This window comes from Zeus faber, assembly GCF_960531495.2.
Source record: "Zeus faber genome assembly, chromosome: 16".
In the NCBI taxonomy this organism is placed as follows: domain Eukaryota; kingdom Metazoa; phylum Chordata; class Actinopteri; order Zeiformes; family Zeidae; genus Zeus; species Zeus faber.
Genome location: NC_137202.1, coordinates 19,510,170 through 19,525,648, shown reverse-complemented (window position 1 = coordinate 19,525,648; position 15,479 = coordinate 19,510,170). Strand labels below are relative to the sequence as shown.

The window sequence follows — 15,479 nt, the reverse complement described above, 5'->3', positions numbered from 1 at the left end:
CTTGATCACCACTGGGGTGAACACTGAGGTACCTTAAGCTCCTCACCATCTCCACAGGGTTCCTGTTGATCGTAAGGGTGCTGTGTCTCAGTGCTGCTTCTTCCTGAAATGTGCAAGCAGCTCCTTGGTCTTATTGACGTTCATGGAGAGGTTGTTGGCCTGGCAGCCCTGTGGCCGGTCCTCCCCCTTAATAGCGAAGCATAATCCCTCTGAAAGCATCCCATAGAATATTTATAGAAGCTTAATCTCCCTCATGTTTCTCTTCATTATTTTGCACAAAATTAGATATATTCTTAATACTTAATTTAGATGTGACCTATTCATTCTCTAATCTTTGATCTCAGATTATTTACCCCATCAAGCCCAGATTTACCATATGGGCAATCTAGGCAGGTGCCCAGGGGCCCCTGAGCACGACAGGCCCTCAGTGTTGGGAGAAAAAAAAGGTATGCATTTTATGAGCTTGAGTGCCCTGGGGTACTAATTCAGCCTTGATCCCCATACCCAAGTTGTTATTCAGTTCAATTAAACAAACTTTTAAATTATTTGGGATGGTAAAGTACCACTCATCAGCTAGAAACACCAACAAAAACCCAAAGAATTTGGGTCTGACACTAGAAGAACACATTAGATCCAGGCCATAGAATTCCTTTCTGTGTCCAGATAGAATCTGAGTCATGCAAACCTGCCGAAGACACTTTGTCCTCCTTGCTATGTTATTACATGTTACTATGTTGCTCCCTCCCATTGTCTCTCAGTAAATATGGAAACAGTCCCTCAAGATCTGAAACCAGTTTGCCTTTAAAGCACCTACCCATATCTGATCCAATTTATAAAAATACCATGTTTGGTGTAGGGATAGTGTAGTTTGAGCAGCCCCACCTGACCTTGGTCAGAGTAAGTGGGGCCCAGGATAAGAATGGCTGTATACCTGTTGCTCGTTGGTTGGTCTAATGAGCAACAGGTAAAACCCCCACACACTGAGGAGAGGAACCCTTGTCATGACACATGTCCATCTGCTCCTGGGCTTATTCCAACTAGCCCATGGACTTCCATAGCCTGGGAACCAGACCAATCTGCAGATCATGTTCATTTGCTTTGCAGAATACATCTCCCGCCTCTCATGTTTGACCAGATTTCCAGCCGATCTGGTTTCGGGTTGGGCCAATCACAACTGTTTATCCAATATGGGGCGGGTTTGATAAGAAGACTATATAGAGGAGCGACGTTGAGGAGCTCCGCTGATGTGGAAGGGTCTATTGAATCTGTTATCGCAACAATATTAAACAAACTGGTATATTTTTTTCTAAAAGAAGAACAAACAACTGCACTTAAAACTTTTGTTGGTAAGTAAGGTATGTTTGCCGAACTTCTGCACACTGTAGTCTGTTTACATTTTGCTGGCACATGCAGAGGGCATGGCAGTCGATGCTCAAGGACCTGCCTCTTTGTTCCATGATGTCCATGGGGCCCTCTTTATCAGGTGCATTTTTTTAAAGCGCAAATAGCCATCAAGATAGCTAATGTTCTGTACAAGATATGCATATTCATGAGGAACTCGTTCTTGTGGCGCCCATGATCTATGCTCTGCTGTGCGTCCCCCAGCGGCTCAGTTTCCCTTTTAAACTAAACGAGAAACACTGCGTAATGGGGACACTCCCTCATTCTCTTACCTACCTCTTACCCTTTATCCCCCTTTACTCTTCTCTACCTTTTTCCATGAGGTTACAAGTTCTACTCCCACTGAGGTCCCTCTTGCTGAACATGTTTCCCCTCAAGTAACTGAGATGTTCAACAAGAGATCCATCAAAAGAGACAATATGAGAAGACCCAGGATGAATGAAACCTTTTTTCATGTTAAATTACAAGACGGCATTAGATGAATATAATACAGTGGTTCCTCGACTTACGACTGCATCTACTTGCAACCAATCCAAGATACGAGTAGCAATAGTCGCAAAAATTTGTATCGACTTGTGACCGACTGCTCCAAGTTACGACCGTGGAAATTTGCAGTTGGTGCGACGGCGGCCAGTCAGCAGTCAGTCAGTGGGCGACCTACATGGTGTGTGCACATAGTTCGTGGCTCATCGATATTTTTTTCATATTTACTGTGTTTGTGCTGTGTTTTGTTTATTTTTACCATGATTTCATAATTTATATGGGAAAAATTGCTTCGTCATATGACTGTTTTAACATACGGCTGTTCTTATAGAACGAATTACAGTCGTATGTCACGGTACCGCTGTATCTTCATCCATCCATGTTTTTGAACTTGATGTTTGCAGTGAGTTTCAGTAATATGCAGAGGAAGAAAGAGTACTGGAAATCCTGAGCTAAGTAAGAGTTTGGCTGTTGAAGAATTGACTTGACAAGAAGTAGTAGTGATGGTGTGTAGTTATGCGAAATAGTGATTTTATTATTTGTGCGTGTCTACAGATGAGTAAACAAAAAAAGAAAATAAATACAATTAGCCAAATATACACAAATTTGAATAAGTAACAGTAGTAACTGCTAACCAGCTAGCCCCGGCGTTCACTAGGATATTCAAGATCACACAGATCCACAGACGATGCGGTCTCCCGGGTATTGCACACCACACTCACGCACCTGGATGGCCGGAAGGGGGCCTATGTGAGATTGCTGATCATCGACTATAGTTCAGCTTTCAATACCATAGTCCCCACCAGACTGGCTGTCAGGCTGCGGGAGCTAGGACTGATCACTCTGCTGTGTGCCTGGATCCACCCAGCCCCAGGTAGTTAGGGTGGGGAAGCACATGTCCAGCTCCCTCACCCTGAACAAGGGATCCCCCCAGGGCTGCATCCTCAGCCCCCTACTGTACTCCCTGTACACACATGACTGTTTTGCCAGGTCCAGCTCCAACAGCATCAGCAAGTCGTCGTGGGCCTGATCTACAATGACATGAGAAGGCCTACCATGAGGAGATGGCTGACCTGTCTCTCTTGTGCCAGGACAAAAGCCTACTCCTGAATGTCAGCAAAACTGAGGAGCTGATTGTGGACTTGAGAAGGGGATTACAACCAAGGACACAGGCCCCGTTGGTGATTAATGGGACTTCTGTCGACAGGGAGAACAGCATTAAGTACCTGGGGGTCCACATCACAGAGGATTTAACATGGACTTTACATACAGATACTCTGGTGAGAAAGGCGAGGGAGTGTCTTAACCACCTCAGGCAGCTAAAGAAATTCAGGGTCTCGGTGAGGATCCTCAAGTCCTTCTACTCTCGACCAGTGGAGAGCATCCTCACAGGCAACATCACTGCCTGGTTTGGAAACTGCTAATCAGGACAGGCGGGCCCTGAAGAGGGCGGTGCATCCCCCCCAACGTACCACTGGAACTACCCTCCCCTCCATGCAGGACTTATACACAGAGAGGTGTAGTAGCAGAGCCCGCAGGACTTATCACCCCAACAACAGACTGTTCCAGATGCTGCGCTCAGGCAAATACCTCCACAGTCACACAGCGAGCACTGAGAGACTGAGACAGGGTTTCTTTCTGCCAGCCAGGAGAAATGTCAATGCTGAACTTACCAGGGGTCCAAACAAAAAGCACTGAGACACTCACATAGGCCCCACTGCCTTACTTGATGTAAGGCAGTGGGGCCTACCACCACAGGCAGCAGAGGAAGTTCTACATCTCTCTGCATGTACTGTATGTAGCATACTGTACTGCATCACTGTTCTGGGTTACTGCATACTTTGCTGTGTTGTACTGTTGTATACTGTACTGTATATCTCAATACTCAATTTATTCACATGCACTTTACTGCACATATCGTTGTATAGAAATGGCCTCTCATATACATAGCTCTATTCCCTTCTTTTTATTCACCCCCCCTTTGTATTATCTTTTTGAGTTTTATTTTATTTATATTATTCTATTCACAAACTGTATTACGTTTTAGGAATCAGTTTCAGTTAGTTAGCTCATAGGAATTAGGTTAGCTATTATGTTCGGTTTAGTGCCTTGTGCATAATCTCCGGGTGTGTTGCAAAGACATTTTACTTTATGTATGTATGTATGTATGTATGTATGTGTGACAAGTTGAATCTCGTGTAGAGTTAGAGATTAGATGAAAGATGGGGAGGTTAGAAAGCATGTTTAATTCTGTTACAACCAAACTCTTCCAGCAAAGAATCCAGACACCATGTCTATGATTCACCTTGTCGATGATGGACAGTGGCTGTCCATCATTGGCTCTGAAACCTCTTGTTGGGGATCCTTTTCATCCACTTTCCCATTGTCTTCCATAGCACCACCTGTTGCTGGTGGCGAGTCTTGGACTTTGACTTTGAACACGTCCCATCTCTCAGGGACGAGGCCCTTGTTGAAGAGCAGTGCAGCCAGGAAGGAGAACAGAAAGATGGAGGCTATGGAAGACAGCATGCACATAGTATTTACAGGAAAGTTTTGGATGTGAACACCATCCTCCAGTCTGTCTCCTGGGAGGTGGATGGTAGCCAGCACTCCTAGCATCGGTTCTCCGCACAAGGCTTTCAACAACAAACTCACCACAAATCCCATAATAGCCCCGTATCCACTAGATTGGTCAAAGAAAATAACGCAAACCAGTTGAGGAAAAATGAAGACATATGCCACAGCTACACCAAAGAACAATAACGCCACGATGCTATTTTGGAACATGGTCAGTGATGTACCAACAACACCAACCACGACCACCGCAGCACGGATCACCCACTGCAGCTCCCTCTGGGATGCCTGAAATGAGAGGAAAACCAAGACATGATGAAGTTATGATCTCTTGTTTTTCTTCTGTTAAAGTCTCCATGTTTCTTGCTCCTAATCCTCTGCTGTGGTGCCCCCATGCTGTGGCATTGGGTGTTACTACCACACAGCAGAGCCTGCTTTATGTCTGATAACTTTCTACAGGATCTATACTCATCACTCCACTCCTGCCTTCACTGTGAAAACCGAAACATGAAAACCAATTTAGAGTACAAATACTTTAACTATTCTAAACCTGGGCTATGAATTTCCAAGGTGCCTTTGTGGCCACCAATGGTACTGCATCATAATTTTCCTACGCATCACTCTGAAATGGTGACAAACTGTGTCAATCTGTCTGGTGAATGTACAAAGTGCTTTCTCACAGGTACAGTCAAATGTACAATTATTCATTTGCTATACATCTTCCAGAGCTCCAATTCCTGATTCACTTATGAGATATCTTCCCAATTTCCTGTTGAAGGAAATTTTCCGCGGCTGGTCTTAATTGACCAAAAGAGCTTCCAGAGAAGCCTCGGTGAATTGTGGATGGATGGATTTTCTTGTTCATCCACTTCCTCTTCACATGTATGATATATAAGAAGCAACTTATTACAAATTTGTCATAGTGCAGGTTAAAGGGTTGGAGAACAACTACATTTTTACTCACCTGGTTTCTCAGGATGTTCTTGTAGACGCTTGAGGTGAAGATGGAGGCTGCAGACAGTAAGATTGAGTCAGCTGATGACATCACAGCGGCAGCCACAGCTCCGATGCCGATGATGGAGATGTAGGAGGGGGTGAGGTAGTTCAGGGTGAGGGGCAGGATCATTGCTGCCTGTCCACTCTCAAAAGGAGACAGAGAACCGTAGGAGGTCTGGTTCCAGTCTGACGTACAGATAGAAGAAGTCTTGAGACAGATCAAGTTAGCAAATAGCTCAGCAGTGTCTGCCCTATAGAAATTCTACAGTCACATAACATACAGTGGTGGTAAGTAACAAAGTACAAGTACTTAATTTCTGTACTCAATAAAATTTATCAGCAAGTACATATCTACTTTTTCTCAAGTCAAATTGTCTATTTGGTACTTTTACTTGAGTCATTTTGTTTCCGTGCCTTTGTTCTTTAGCCAGTAAAAGCCTAAAGCCGGTAAAAGGTCTGAATACTTCCACCACTATGTGAGTGGAAGTATTGTGGAAATGTCTGCTGAGTTTATTGGGGAATCTCTCAAGGAATAGAAAGGAAGCAGAAGAGTCAAGGTGTCATGTAAATACTTAGTTTCTATTACAGATTCCTTAATGAACTTTTTATATGAATGATCATTTAAGTGTGGAAATGTAAAAAGTAATAAAATAAGAAAACTTTTCACGAACTCAATTCAAGACCTTAAATAATTAAAAACTATGAATATTTTAAAATAACTTGATTATGATAATAAAAAAGAAGTTGATACCTGTAGATGCAGCCACAACTCCAATTATAGTTGGTGGAATTGCAAATATTATTACAGTGACTGCAGAAGCGAAACAGTTGATCTGGGCTGTTTTTGAGGATGAGGCAGACAAGGTCCTTTGGTGCGTAGCTTGGTAGCACAAGGCTCCTAGAGCCTTCAAAAGAAATTAGTTTGAAGTTATTCACTCTTCACCACTCAATCCAAGTCTTTAAAATAAACAGGGAGCACTGATGTGCCGGCTGGGTCTACCGCCCTATTTACACCTGGCATTTACATGTCTTGGGTGATCCGATCATAAGAAGACAGCTCTGTCCGTCTGTACACACCTGGAACTCGAATGTGTCTCCAAATGCATCTCAAGTAACCACTTGTGACCAGATATACCTTCCCCACTTAATATGCAAAGAACAAATGCGAAAACTTTAGTGCGCGGGCAAAATGAAAACAATACAGACTGAAATGTTGGTGCTGCGCGTACTGGATGCTGCGCTGGGTTCAGGCTGAACACATTTATTTAGTTTACTGATTTCTTACTTGTATGGAGAAGTAAAAACAGGAGTGGAGTTTGTCTCCTCCAGACAGGAGTGCGCCGTACACAGTGTGCTGGTTTTCCTGTGTATTTATTTTAGATAAATTTATTTTGGTTTGTTTTCTACTTGTGTGTACAAATTGTTTAAAACACAACTGAGTTAATGGACTGTCCCGTTCTGCCTTGGATTGGGACAGTGGAGAGGGAGCGATCTCCGGTCGACTGCGCTTCCCTGTCTCCAAACAAAACTAATTAAGACAAAATGTGTTTTTATTTAGATGTATTTTTTTTCCACCGTTTGCTAATTGAACAAAACAAAATAAAGAATAAAAATAGCTAATGACCACAAAGTTCGGCTTATGCAGTGGACGTCAGTTGGAAAAGTAATAAAAGTGAAGATATGACAAGACTATATTTTTTTCCCTTGAAATTAGAAATGCAGGTATACCGATTTTGGGTATCCGTTTCGAATCTTTGTCCAAGTAGTCACAATCAAGCTCATAAAAATGCTCTGATACCAATACGGATCAGTACTAAATTCCAGCAGCAGAATTCCAGCAGTAAAATACAGCAGACTATTCCTTCTGGACATAGAGGATCTGAAGAGAAGATGGTGGTGGGCCCAACATGGAGCCTTGTGGAACACCATATGTACAGTAAAGACTACTAAAGCACATGGTGACTAAATCCTGTTAGACATTGTGATGAGTTATGAGCTGAACAGATGTGAACAGTGTCTTTATTGGGCAAAAGTTATATGCACACTGGCCCACAATTATTCTGGTTGTAGTTATCAACTTTAGTTTGTCACAGTCGGACCCATCCCATAAGATTTTGTTGTAAATGGCCTTTTCATCTTTGCAACATTTGCCTACAATGTGCTGGATTGAGCCATAGGGAAGTGTAAATTGTCATTCCAGCAGTAAACAAGTTAATGGGAACACACTTTCGAAACTAATAATATAAAGCAAGTACATTCTCAGCCTGCTGCTCTAACTCTAACTTTAGATGAACTCAATGCATACATTTAAAATATCTTGACAGAAGCTTTCCTTCTTACCAATGCTAAAAAAGTATCCGTCGTCTTCCAGGCTGTGCTGGTGTCCCGTGTACCGAGCCAGGAGGTGTGGGAGGTGTTGGACAACGTCATATTGGTGATGTCAGAGGAAGCAGGGTTCATGACAACAAAGGGAACGCACAACCACTGCATGGAGACAAACAATATATAACTGCTTAACTGAAATGTCTGTGATGAAACTTTTTATAATAATCTGAAGGATGAATCATTTTCCCTAAAGCTGTGAAAGCTTACTATGTCTATAGAAATGTTACATTTGCAGATTCTAAGTGTCTCTGTACTTGATACACTGACAAGAAATGCACAGAAACTGATGCGTTGGTTCCATTGCACTGCTCGGGAAAGCGTATTCACAGACCAGAAGAATGTTTCCTACATGTGGTCTAACAGCGAGCAAGCTGTGCTCTCAGGTAAACGCTGCACTTGGGGTGAGAAGGTTGTTGTTTAACATTCCTAATGAATTAACCTATTTTGGAAGCACCTGAGTTGTTCTTGATGTAAAGGAGATTGTTTGGGTAATTTGAGTTGGTGGGGATAGTGTTACTACAAAAGCTGTTGACAAATGGAAACACCGATTTTGCACCTCTGAATAAAGCCCGCCAAGAGGACTTTATTTTTTATTTTTCACACAAATATCTCACCATGCAACAACACAATTATTTTCCACGAGGTGATAGGTTGGGTAAACTGCAAACAAAAGGGAAGGTATTTAATCAGAAAACTCAATATATATATTTTTTTTTTTATTGTTATTTGTTATTATAGTTTCAATGTATTATTCAACCAATGTTTTATTTTCAAAATTAGCATTAGTGTTTGCAATTCAAAAATTTTGCTCCCAATGATATAGTCTTTGGTTGCAACATAAAGACAAATTTCATTATATATTAGGTTTTTTACGGTAGGCCAAGTGTGAATTATACAAATAATGCAGCGATATGTCATCTCTCATCAGCTGGGCAAAATTAAGTTTTGCTTTTTTAAAAGCTATGCAGGAATAAAGCTCTGCATTTATGTTGTTTGTTGCTAAAAAGCCTTATTTAATTGTAACTTTAGGACTGGTTAGTTTGCCAAAATATACGTAATTCCAGCTCCACTGTTGAGACTCACCAGACTGACGAAGATGAGAATGAGCTGTATGACATCTGTGTAGGCCACAGAGTACAGCCCTCCCAGCAGGGTGTAGGTGACGGCCACGGCAGCAGAGATCCAGATGCTCAGAGTGTAGGATAAATCCAGAATCACACTCATGCTGGAGCCTGACACACACACCCACACACACACACACACACACACACACACACACAGGATCCCAGTTCTTCACAGTGTTTGAATGACTGGTCCTTTCATAAGAATTGTGAAACTGTGCTTTTCATAAAAACTCTTGTATGACTGATATGTACTCTGCTCTCTTTATGTAGGCTAAGCAGAGTTCACATTTTATTGCTGTGTTTTTCTCTTCTTGTACAGTATACAGGTATGTGTACTCTGTTCTTCTTCTCAAGGCTAAGTAAGAGTTCACATCTTAAAAAACACATAAACAAATTATTTTCTGTGGCTTTATGTAAAGAGGAGGAAGGTAACATGTCTCGATCTTGAAGTACGGAAAAATCAACACATCCAGGTTCCCCCGCGCTGAGCACACTCTGCTACGTGAATGGGAACTCGGCACTTGCTGACGGGTGGGGCATCTGGTAGGATGCGGTGAGGCGTGCCCCGCCCTTGCACGGGGCGCGGGTGGGCAAGGGTGGGGCACGCCTCACTGCATCCTACCGCTGGCTCACCTGCGGGGCAATCCGTTCGGGTGGAGCGTCTGTCTGTCTGTCCCGTGGCCCAGGTTCTGTGCCTGCGGCTGCGTCTTGTGCCTACACTTGGGGGTGGGTTGTATGTGTGCACCCATGGGGTATGGGGTCTCCTCGTGCTCCCTGGCAATGGGTTATGCTCCTCAAGGCCAGGTGTGGGGGTTGCTCCGCAGCCCTCCGGCTTCTCTGGGGGCCTGGGGGTCTTCTGTGGCCGCAGGGTAGGGTGATCAGGGCTGTCCTGCAGCCACAGGGTGTCTACGCAGGTGCGGAGCTCGGGGGGGCTTCGGGGCCCTTTCCTCTACTTGGAGGCACCACGACATAATACCAAGCTTATGCACCAGAACCAATTGGGATAGGTGATGTACACTCACCGGTGGACACCTCACACACACACGCACACACCACAACACCTGCTTCGAGTGCACCCCAGCACCCTGCTTGTTGCATTCCTCTCCTTTCTGCCCTCATTTACTGCCATAACTATGACAGGAAGAGGCCACGTGACCAATTGTTGTTCTAGTTTTCATGGACCTGATTAACTTTTTGAATACATATCATCCAATGTTTATTTTTATGTAAATGTTCTTTGGTTCTATATTTAATTATCTCACCCGTGGTGATTCTCACCCTCTTGGAGTAGTGATCAGTTGTTTATAGACCCAAACATGATAAATAGTTTTCCAAGGGAGGGGTTGGTGGTGGTTCTCTATAACCAAAAACTGTGCTCTTGTCATCCACAGGACAGAGTTATTGCAGCAGTTCTTGATGATTTAAGTATGAATAAAGAGTTGCATTGCAGGTTCAGGACTTGAACTCCACTTGCAGACTAGCTCTGTCCTTGATGCAATGGCATACAAGTACTCTGTGTTGTATGCCCAGCATGCTGACAGCACAGGTTTAAAAAAAGGGGGGGATGGGAGCCCCAGCCTCGGCGTCAGGAGAGACAGAGATGGAACCACAGCAGATTTTCAGAATACTCTGCTAATTACCTGAATCTTCTGCAGCTGTGTTCCCTACTGGTTGTCAGTGCTGGCTCTCTCCACCTGCTGATGGTGCCAAATCCACTCCCCACTACCACACGCTCATTCCAAGTCACATAGACCACATTTCTACCTTATTCTGATGTTAAGTCTGAACAGAAACTGAACCTTTGGACCATGTTGCTACTTTAATGCTGCAGAGTTGTTGCCACATGATTGGCTGGTTATACCGTTGCCTTAGTGGCACAGTCCTGGACCTGGGTTTGATTCCTGCCTGGGGCGCTGTTGGCACCGTGCTCCAGCGGGTCATTTTCCAATTAGGAGGCTTTCTGTGTGGAGTTTAAAAGAAAGGACCCACACCAAAAACATGCACACATCATTGTCTGACCAGCAATAGACATTTGGAACCAGGTCCAGTTGTCAAATGCTGCCCACTGCTCCTGGCTGCCCCCCCAGAGGAAGGACAAGTCAGGATGGATCAAATGCAGAGGCCATATTTCACCGGTCACCATCCAAAGCATGTGTGTGTGTGTGTGTGTGTGTGTGTGTGTATGCATGTGTTGTAGTGTGGTGTGTTGTGTGACAATTAAAGATTCTTCTTCTAATGAGCAGGTGTACAGTTGTACCTACTAAAGTGGCCACTGAGTGCATAATAAATAACAAAATTGAAAACCCTGTAGGGATTACTAGTGTTACTATTTATTTAATTATTCAAAATATTCAAATATATCCTTTAATGGTTCTTTTATTTGCTTACCTAAACCAATAAGTGTCGTTGGTATACACACCAGGTCAGTTAAAAGTGATAAAACTGCCATTACTCCTGTTAATACTTTTCCATATTTGATCTGGAAAAGGTCCAACATTGTTACATATCTTCGGTCTCTCATTGGCTTGGCAAAGAAAAGTCCACCTAAATGAAACAAAGACAGACATTTTATTTGTGAGATATATTCAATTAACTTAAATATTTGTGAGTCAAGGTCGCTAGTTTTCACTCGAGAGTTCACAAGATCGTGATTGTTGCAAATGTTGGAGTGACACAAAGCAACTCTTCAAAAGTTGACTTCATGTTTCTGTCATTTCTAGGAAATTGAGTTTGTGTGTGTTATCGTATTGAATCCTTACACTTACAGATAATGTAAAAGGCAACATTTCCTGCCAAGAGGACGGCGACCTGTACCAGTCCCATCGAGGGGGTGTAGGCTGCCTCTGCTAGTCCATTAATGAAGCTCCCTCCGATCCACGTAGCTATAAGACAGTGTAAGACACCTCAATGGTAAAACAAAACATATCCAAACACACATTCTTAATTTAAACTTAAAGCCACAAGCAGCAACATTGGAGAGTGAGTGACAAATAGCGACTGATGAAGCAGGCCATAGAAACAGCACAACAACAACCAACAACTGAGCCTGCTCCTCCTCCACGAGGCTTCTTAGCCTTTTGTATAAGAGGTCTTGCAACAGAATGTTTGTAGGTGTTTGCACAAACTAAAATAAAACTAGTTTGATGATGTTAGTGGGGTAGTTGATGGTGCGGTGAATCTCAAGTCTGCTGTCATTGCGAAAACAAGGGACTGGTCATTGATCCACAACATCTGCAACCCCCTTGTCCCCACTGGCCCACCAGGGTCAATTTGCTCAAGGACTGAATATAGTAACACTTAAGTGGAAATGTTTGGGCACCCAATCTCAAATTGTACGTTACAATGAATATCTAAACTTCAAAATTGTACATACATATGTAATGTTCCCAAAAGGGTTTCGATATTTATTTCAGAAGTGTATATTTTTTTGTTCTATAGAACATGCAAAATAGTGTAATGCCTTTGTTATATAATTATGTGCTGTTTTGGGTTCTGAGAGTAGGGGGTGGTACCTCCCTATACGTCACTTAAACTGCCCATGTGAGTGTGGTGCCGATCTTCCTCAATAATTCTGACTGGGTGAAACAGAGTAACAGGCTGTATCGGCGTGTCTAATTTTTCAACCACTAAACCAAACAACTCAAAAACACACAGAAGTTATACAGATTATAGTCCTGTTTGAGCAGGACTACTTAGTTACGTGTATTTGACCCGTTGGTTTAATTTACTATTGTGCTGTTTAATTAAATTTTCTAAACTTTGTCTTTGTTCTTTATACAGTAGTCTATATATAAAGGTATATGAACAAATAATGACTTTAATAACTTCTTCGCCACGTAGCCAATTGGGGAAAAGCCTGTTAAGTCGTCTATATTCTGATTGTGATAAAGGAGATGTCAGTGGAGTAGCTAAATATTCACCTTGGATAAGTATATTAGACAGGTACAGGATAAAGTATGTTCATGCTACATATATTTAGTCATGTTTATTTTCTGTAATGAAAGAAACAAACTGGATATGTCCAGCAATGCTGTACAATAAAAAAAAAAAGACAAACGTTGCGCTTGAAAGATTAAAGCATTATCCTGCTGAGAGAAACAAAGTAACATGCTGTATCCACGTGTCTTCTTTGTCAACCACGTTTTAGGGTTACTATAATACCCAGAACTGGACCTGTTGCACATACATGTAACATGACACCTATCTTCATAAATTAAAGCAATTACTTTTTGTTTGATGTTTTTTCAGTCTCTACAAAGTTTGAAACACTTCTGTTTTATTCATCATCACTTGAAATTAAGAGATGATTACTAATGTCAGACTGGGTTGAACTTTTTATTCTGAGGTCACTCCATGTCTTGGCGCGTACATTAGTACTTCACACAACTACACATTATCACTACTTTTCACTATCACTACTACTTCCATTCTTTAGCAGTCAAACTGCGACGTAGCTTAGGATTTCCAGTACGCTTTCTCATGCACATAACTGAAACTCACTGACAACATCAAGTTAAAAACATGGATGGAGAACGACAATATATTCATTTAATGCCATTTTGTATTTTGACAATTTTTTTTTTTAATGTTTCATTTATCCTGGGTCTTCTCATATTGTCTCTTTTGATGGATCTCTTGTTGAACATCTCAGTAACTTGAGGTGAAACATGTTCAACAAGAGGTACCTCAGTAGTAGTAGAACCTGTAACCTCAGCAGTGTGAACGTGTGCTGCCGTGTGGAATTCAGAAGCGTGAACAGAACCATGAGAAAGTAAGAATAGAGAAACATAAAGGTGTTGGGGTTAATCAGAAAGGTTTGATAAGAAAACTGACCTGTCATGGTAAAGATTCCCACCAGCTGGCTGATCCTACGGTTGCCCAGCAGGGTCATCTCCATTTGGTCGGCCGATCTATCTTTTTTTGCTTTTTTGGATTTGAAGGAAGCCCAGATGCCGGTTCCCAGGACCAGCAGGTAGAAGAAGACAATGGCTATCACTCCTGGGACGTTCAGAGCCATGATGGACCAGCAGATGGATGACTGACTGACGCCAGTTAAGGTTTATCAGCACGCTGTGGTGTAGATCACAGTGTAGAGAGTATTGATGGTAATATATTTAATGGTGTTTTTAGAGGATAAATAAAGGTAGGTATTCCCAGTTTGACAGGTTTCTTGTAAAACAGTTTAATCCGGCCCTCAGAGTCTCCATCACCAGAGACACACAGAGCAGAGGAGACGAGGGAGGGGCCGGTATAGATCGCTTTGCAGAGCCTGAGAGAGTGACTGAAAAAATCTCTATGTGACAGAAGTGAAGGGTTCATTATTTACACATAAAGAGTATTCACACAAAATCAATACATTTTTTAGCAAACGAAGTCCCATAGCAACAGAAAGCAACAAGGAGATGCGCGTGACACAACACTGGACACACAGGGCTTTTTTTTTTGCCCAATTATGAAATGAAGGAAAACAAAAACATCTCAAATAAAAACACACTTTTTATTGACTTGTTTTGTTCGGAGACACAGGAACAGGCACACACAGGCAGAGCAGATGTTACACCCTCTCCGTTGCACTGTCTGTCATGATCTCCGCCTTCTTCTACCTTCCCCTCCCTCTCCTTACCTGTCCCATTAGCCCAACTCCATTCACCTGCGCACACAGCTGTTCCCGATCTGCAATCTAACCACTATATATGCCTCTCTCACCAGTCACCCATTGCCAGATTGTCTTCGATGCGTGCACCAGACTCTCCAGCATTCTCCAGATCCACTACCGACTCTGCCTCGCCCCGACCATGTGTTTTTTGAATACATGTTGTTGTCCGATGTATATGTTTTAGAGTAAAGGTTGTTTGGTACCATGTTCAATTGTTTTACCCATTGTGAATCTCCCCCTCTTGGAGTAGTGATCAGTTGTTTTTAGACGCGAACATGGTAAATAGTTCTCCAAAGAGGGGGATTGGAAATTTGGAAAAAAAAAAAGTCAAGAAAAAATATATACAAAAGGTAAGAACCATTTGGTTATGCTGTCTGTCGAATAAGCAGTATTATCTGTTTTGGTTGCGTGTTAGTGTATTTCGTGGAGGGGTTTATTTGATATGCTGTTTGCATAACGTGTATTGCATCACTGTGGCGTGATGCTGCTATGTGTTGGAGTCGATTTGTCAGTTATATAAGATAAACCTTTATTAGTCCCACACCAGGGAAATTTACATTGTTTCAGCAGCTAAAAGGGGGACAGCAGAAAAGAGAGAATATCAAGGTAAGCATGATAAACAATATAAAATATATGGAAAAAAAACACCATAAATTGGAACCAGTGTACTAAGTGTATTGCACATATCTTGACACATTGCACATCAGGTATTGTACTTTTCTTCTTTTTCTTTGGATAAAAAAAATCTATGATGTTTACTGAATTACATTTCATGTTATGTCTCAAACAATTCCAACACATATGTTGGTTTTTGCAGTTCTGTGTGAAGTTGCCTAGCTCACTGGCCTTATTTTGAAGCC

At 42.3% G+C, this 15,479-nt stretch overlaps 1 protein-coding gene across 1 annotated transcript; it reads right to left on the bottom strand.

Annotated features, from left to right (window-relative positions):
• Positions 1-87: 87 nt before the first annotated feature.
• On the bottom strand, positions 88-9,063 carry LOC307242077 (high affinity choline transporter 1-like; the record flags this gene model as incomplete). Its single annotated transcript, XM_080016412.1, has 7 exons — positions 88-209; positions 1,712-1,782; positions 4,190-4,746; positions 5,423-5,640; positions 6,206-6,359; positions 7,795-7,938; positions 8,923-9,063. 7 exons carry the CDS (start codon positions 9,061-9,063, stop codon positions 88-90), a joined length of 1,407 nt encoding a protein of 468 aa, XP_079872538.1.
• Between the last annotated feature and the right edge of the window lie 6,416 nt (positions 9,064-15,479).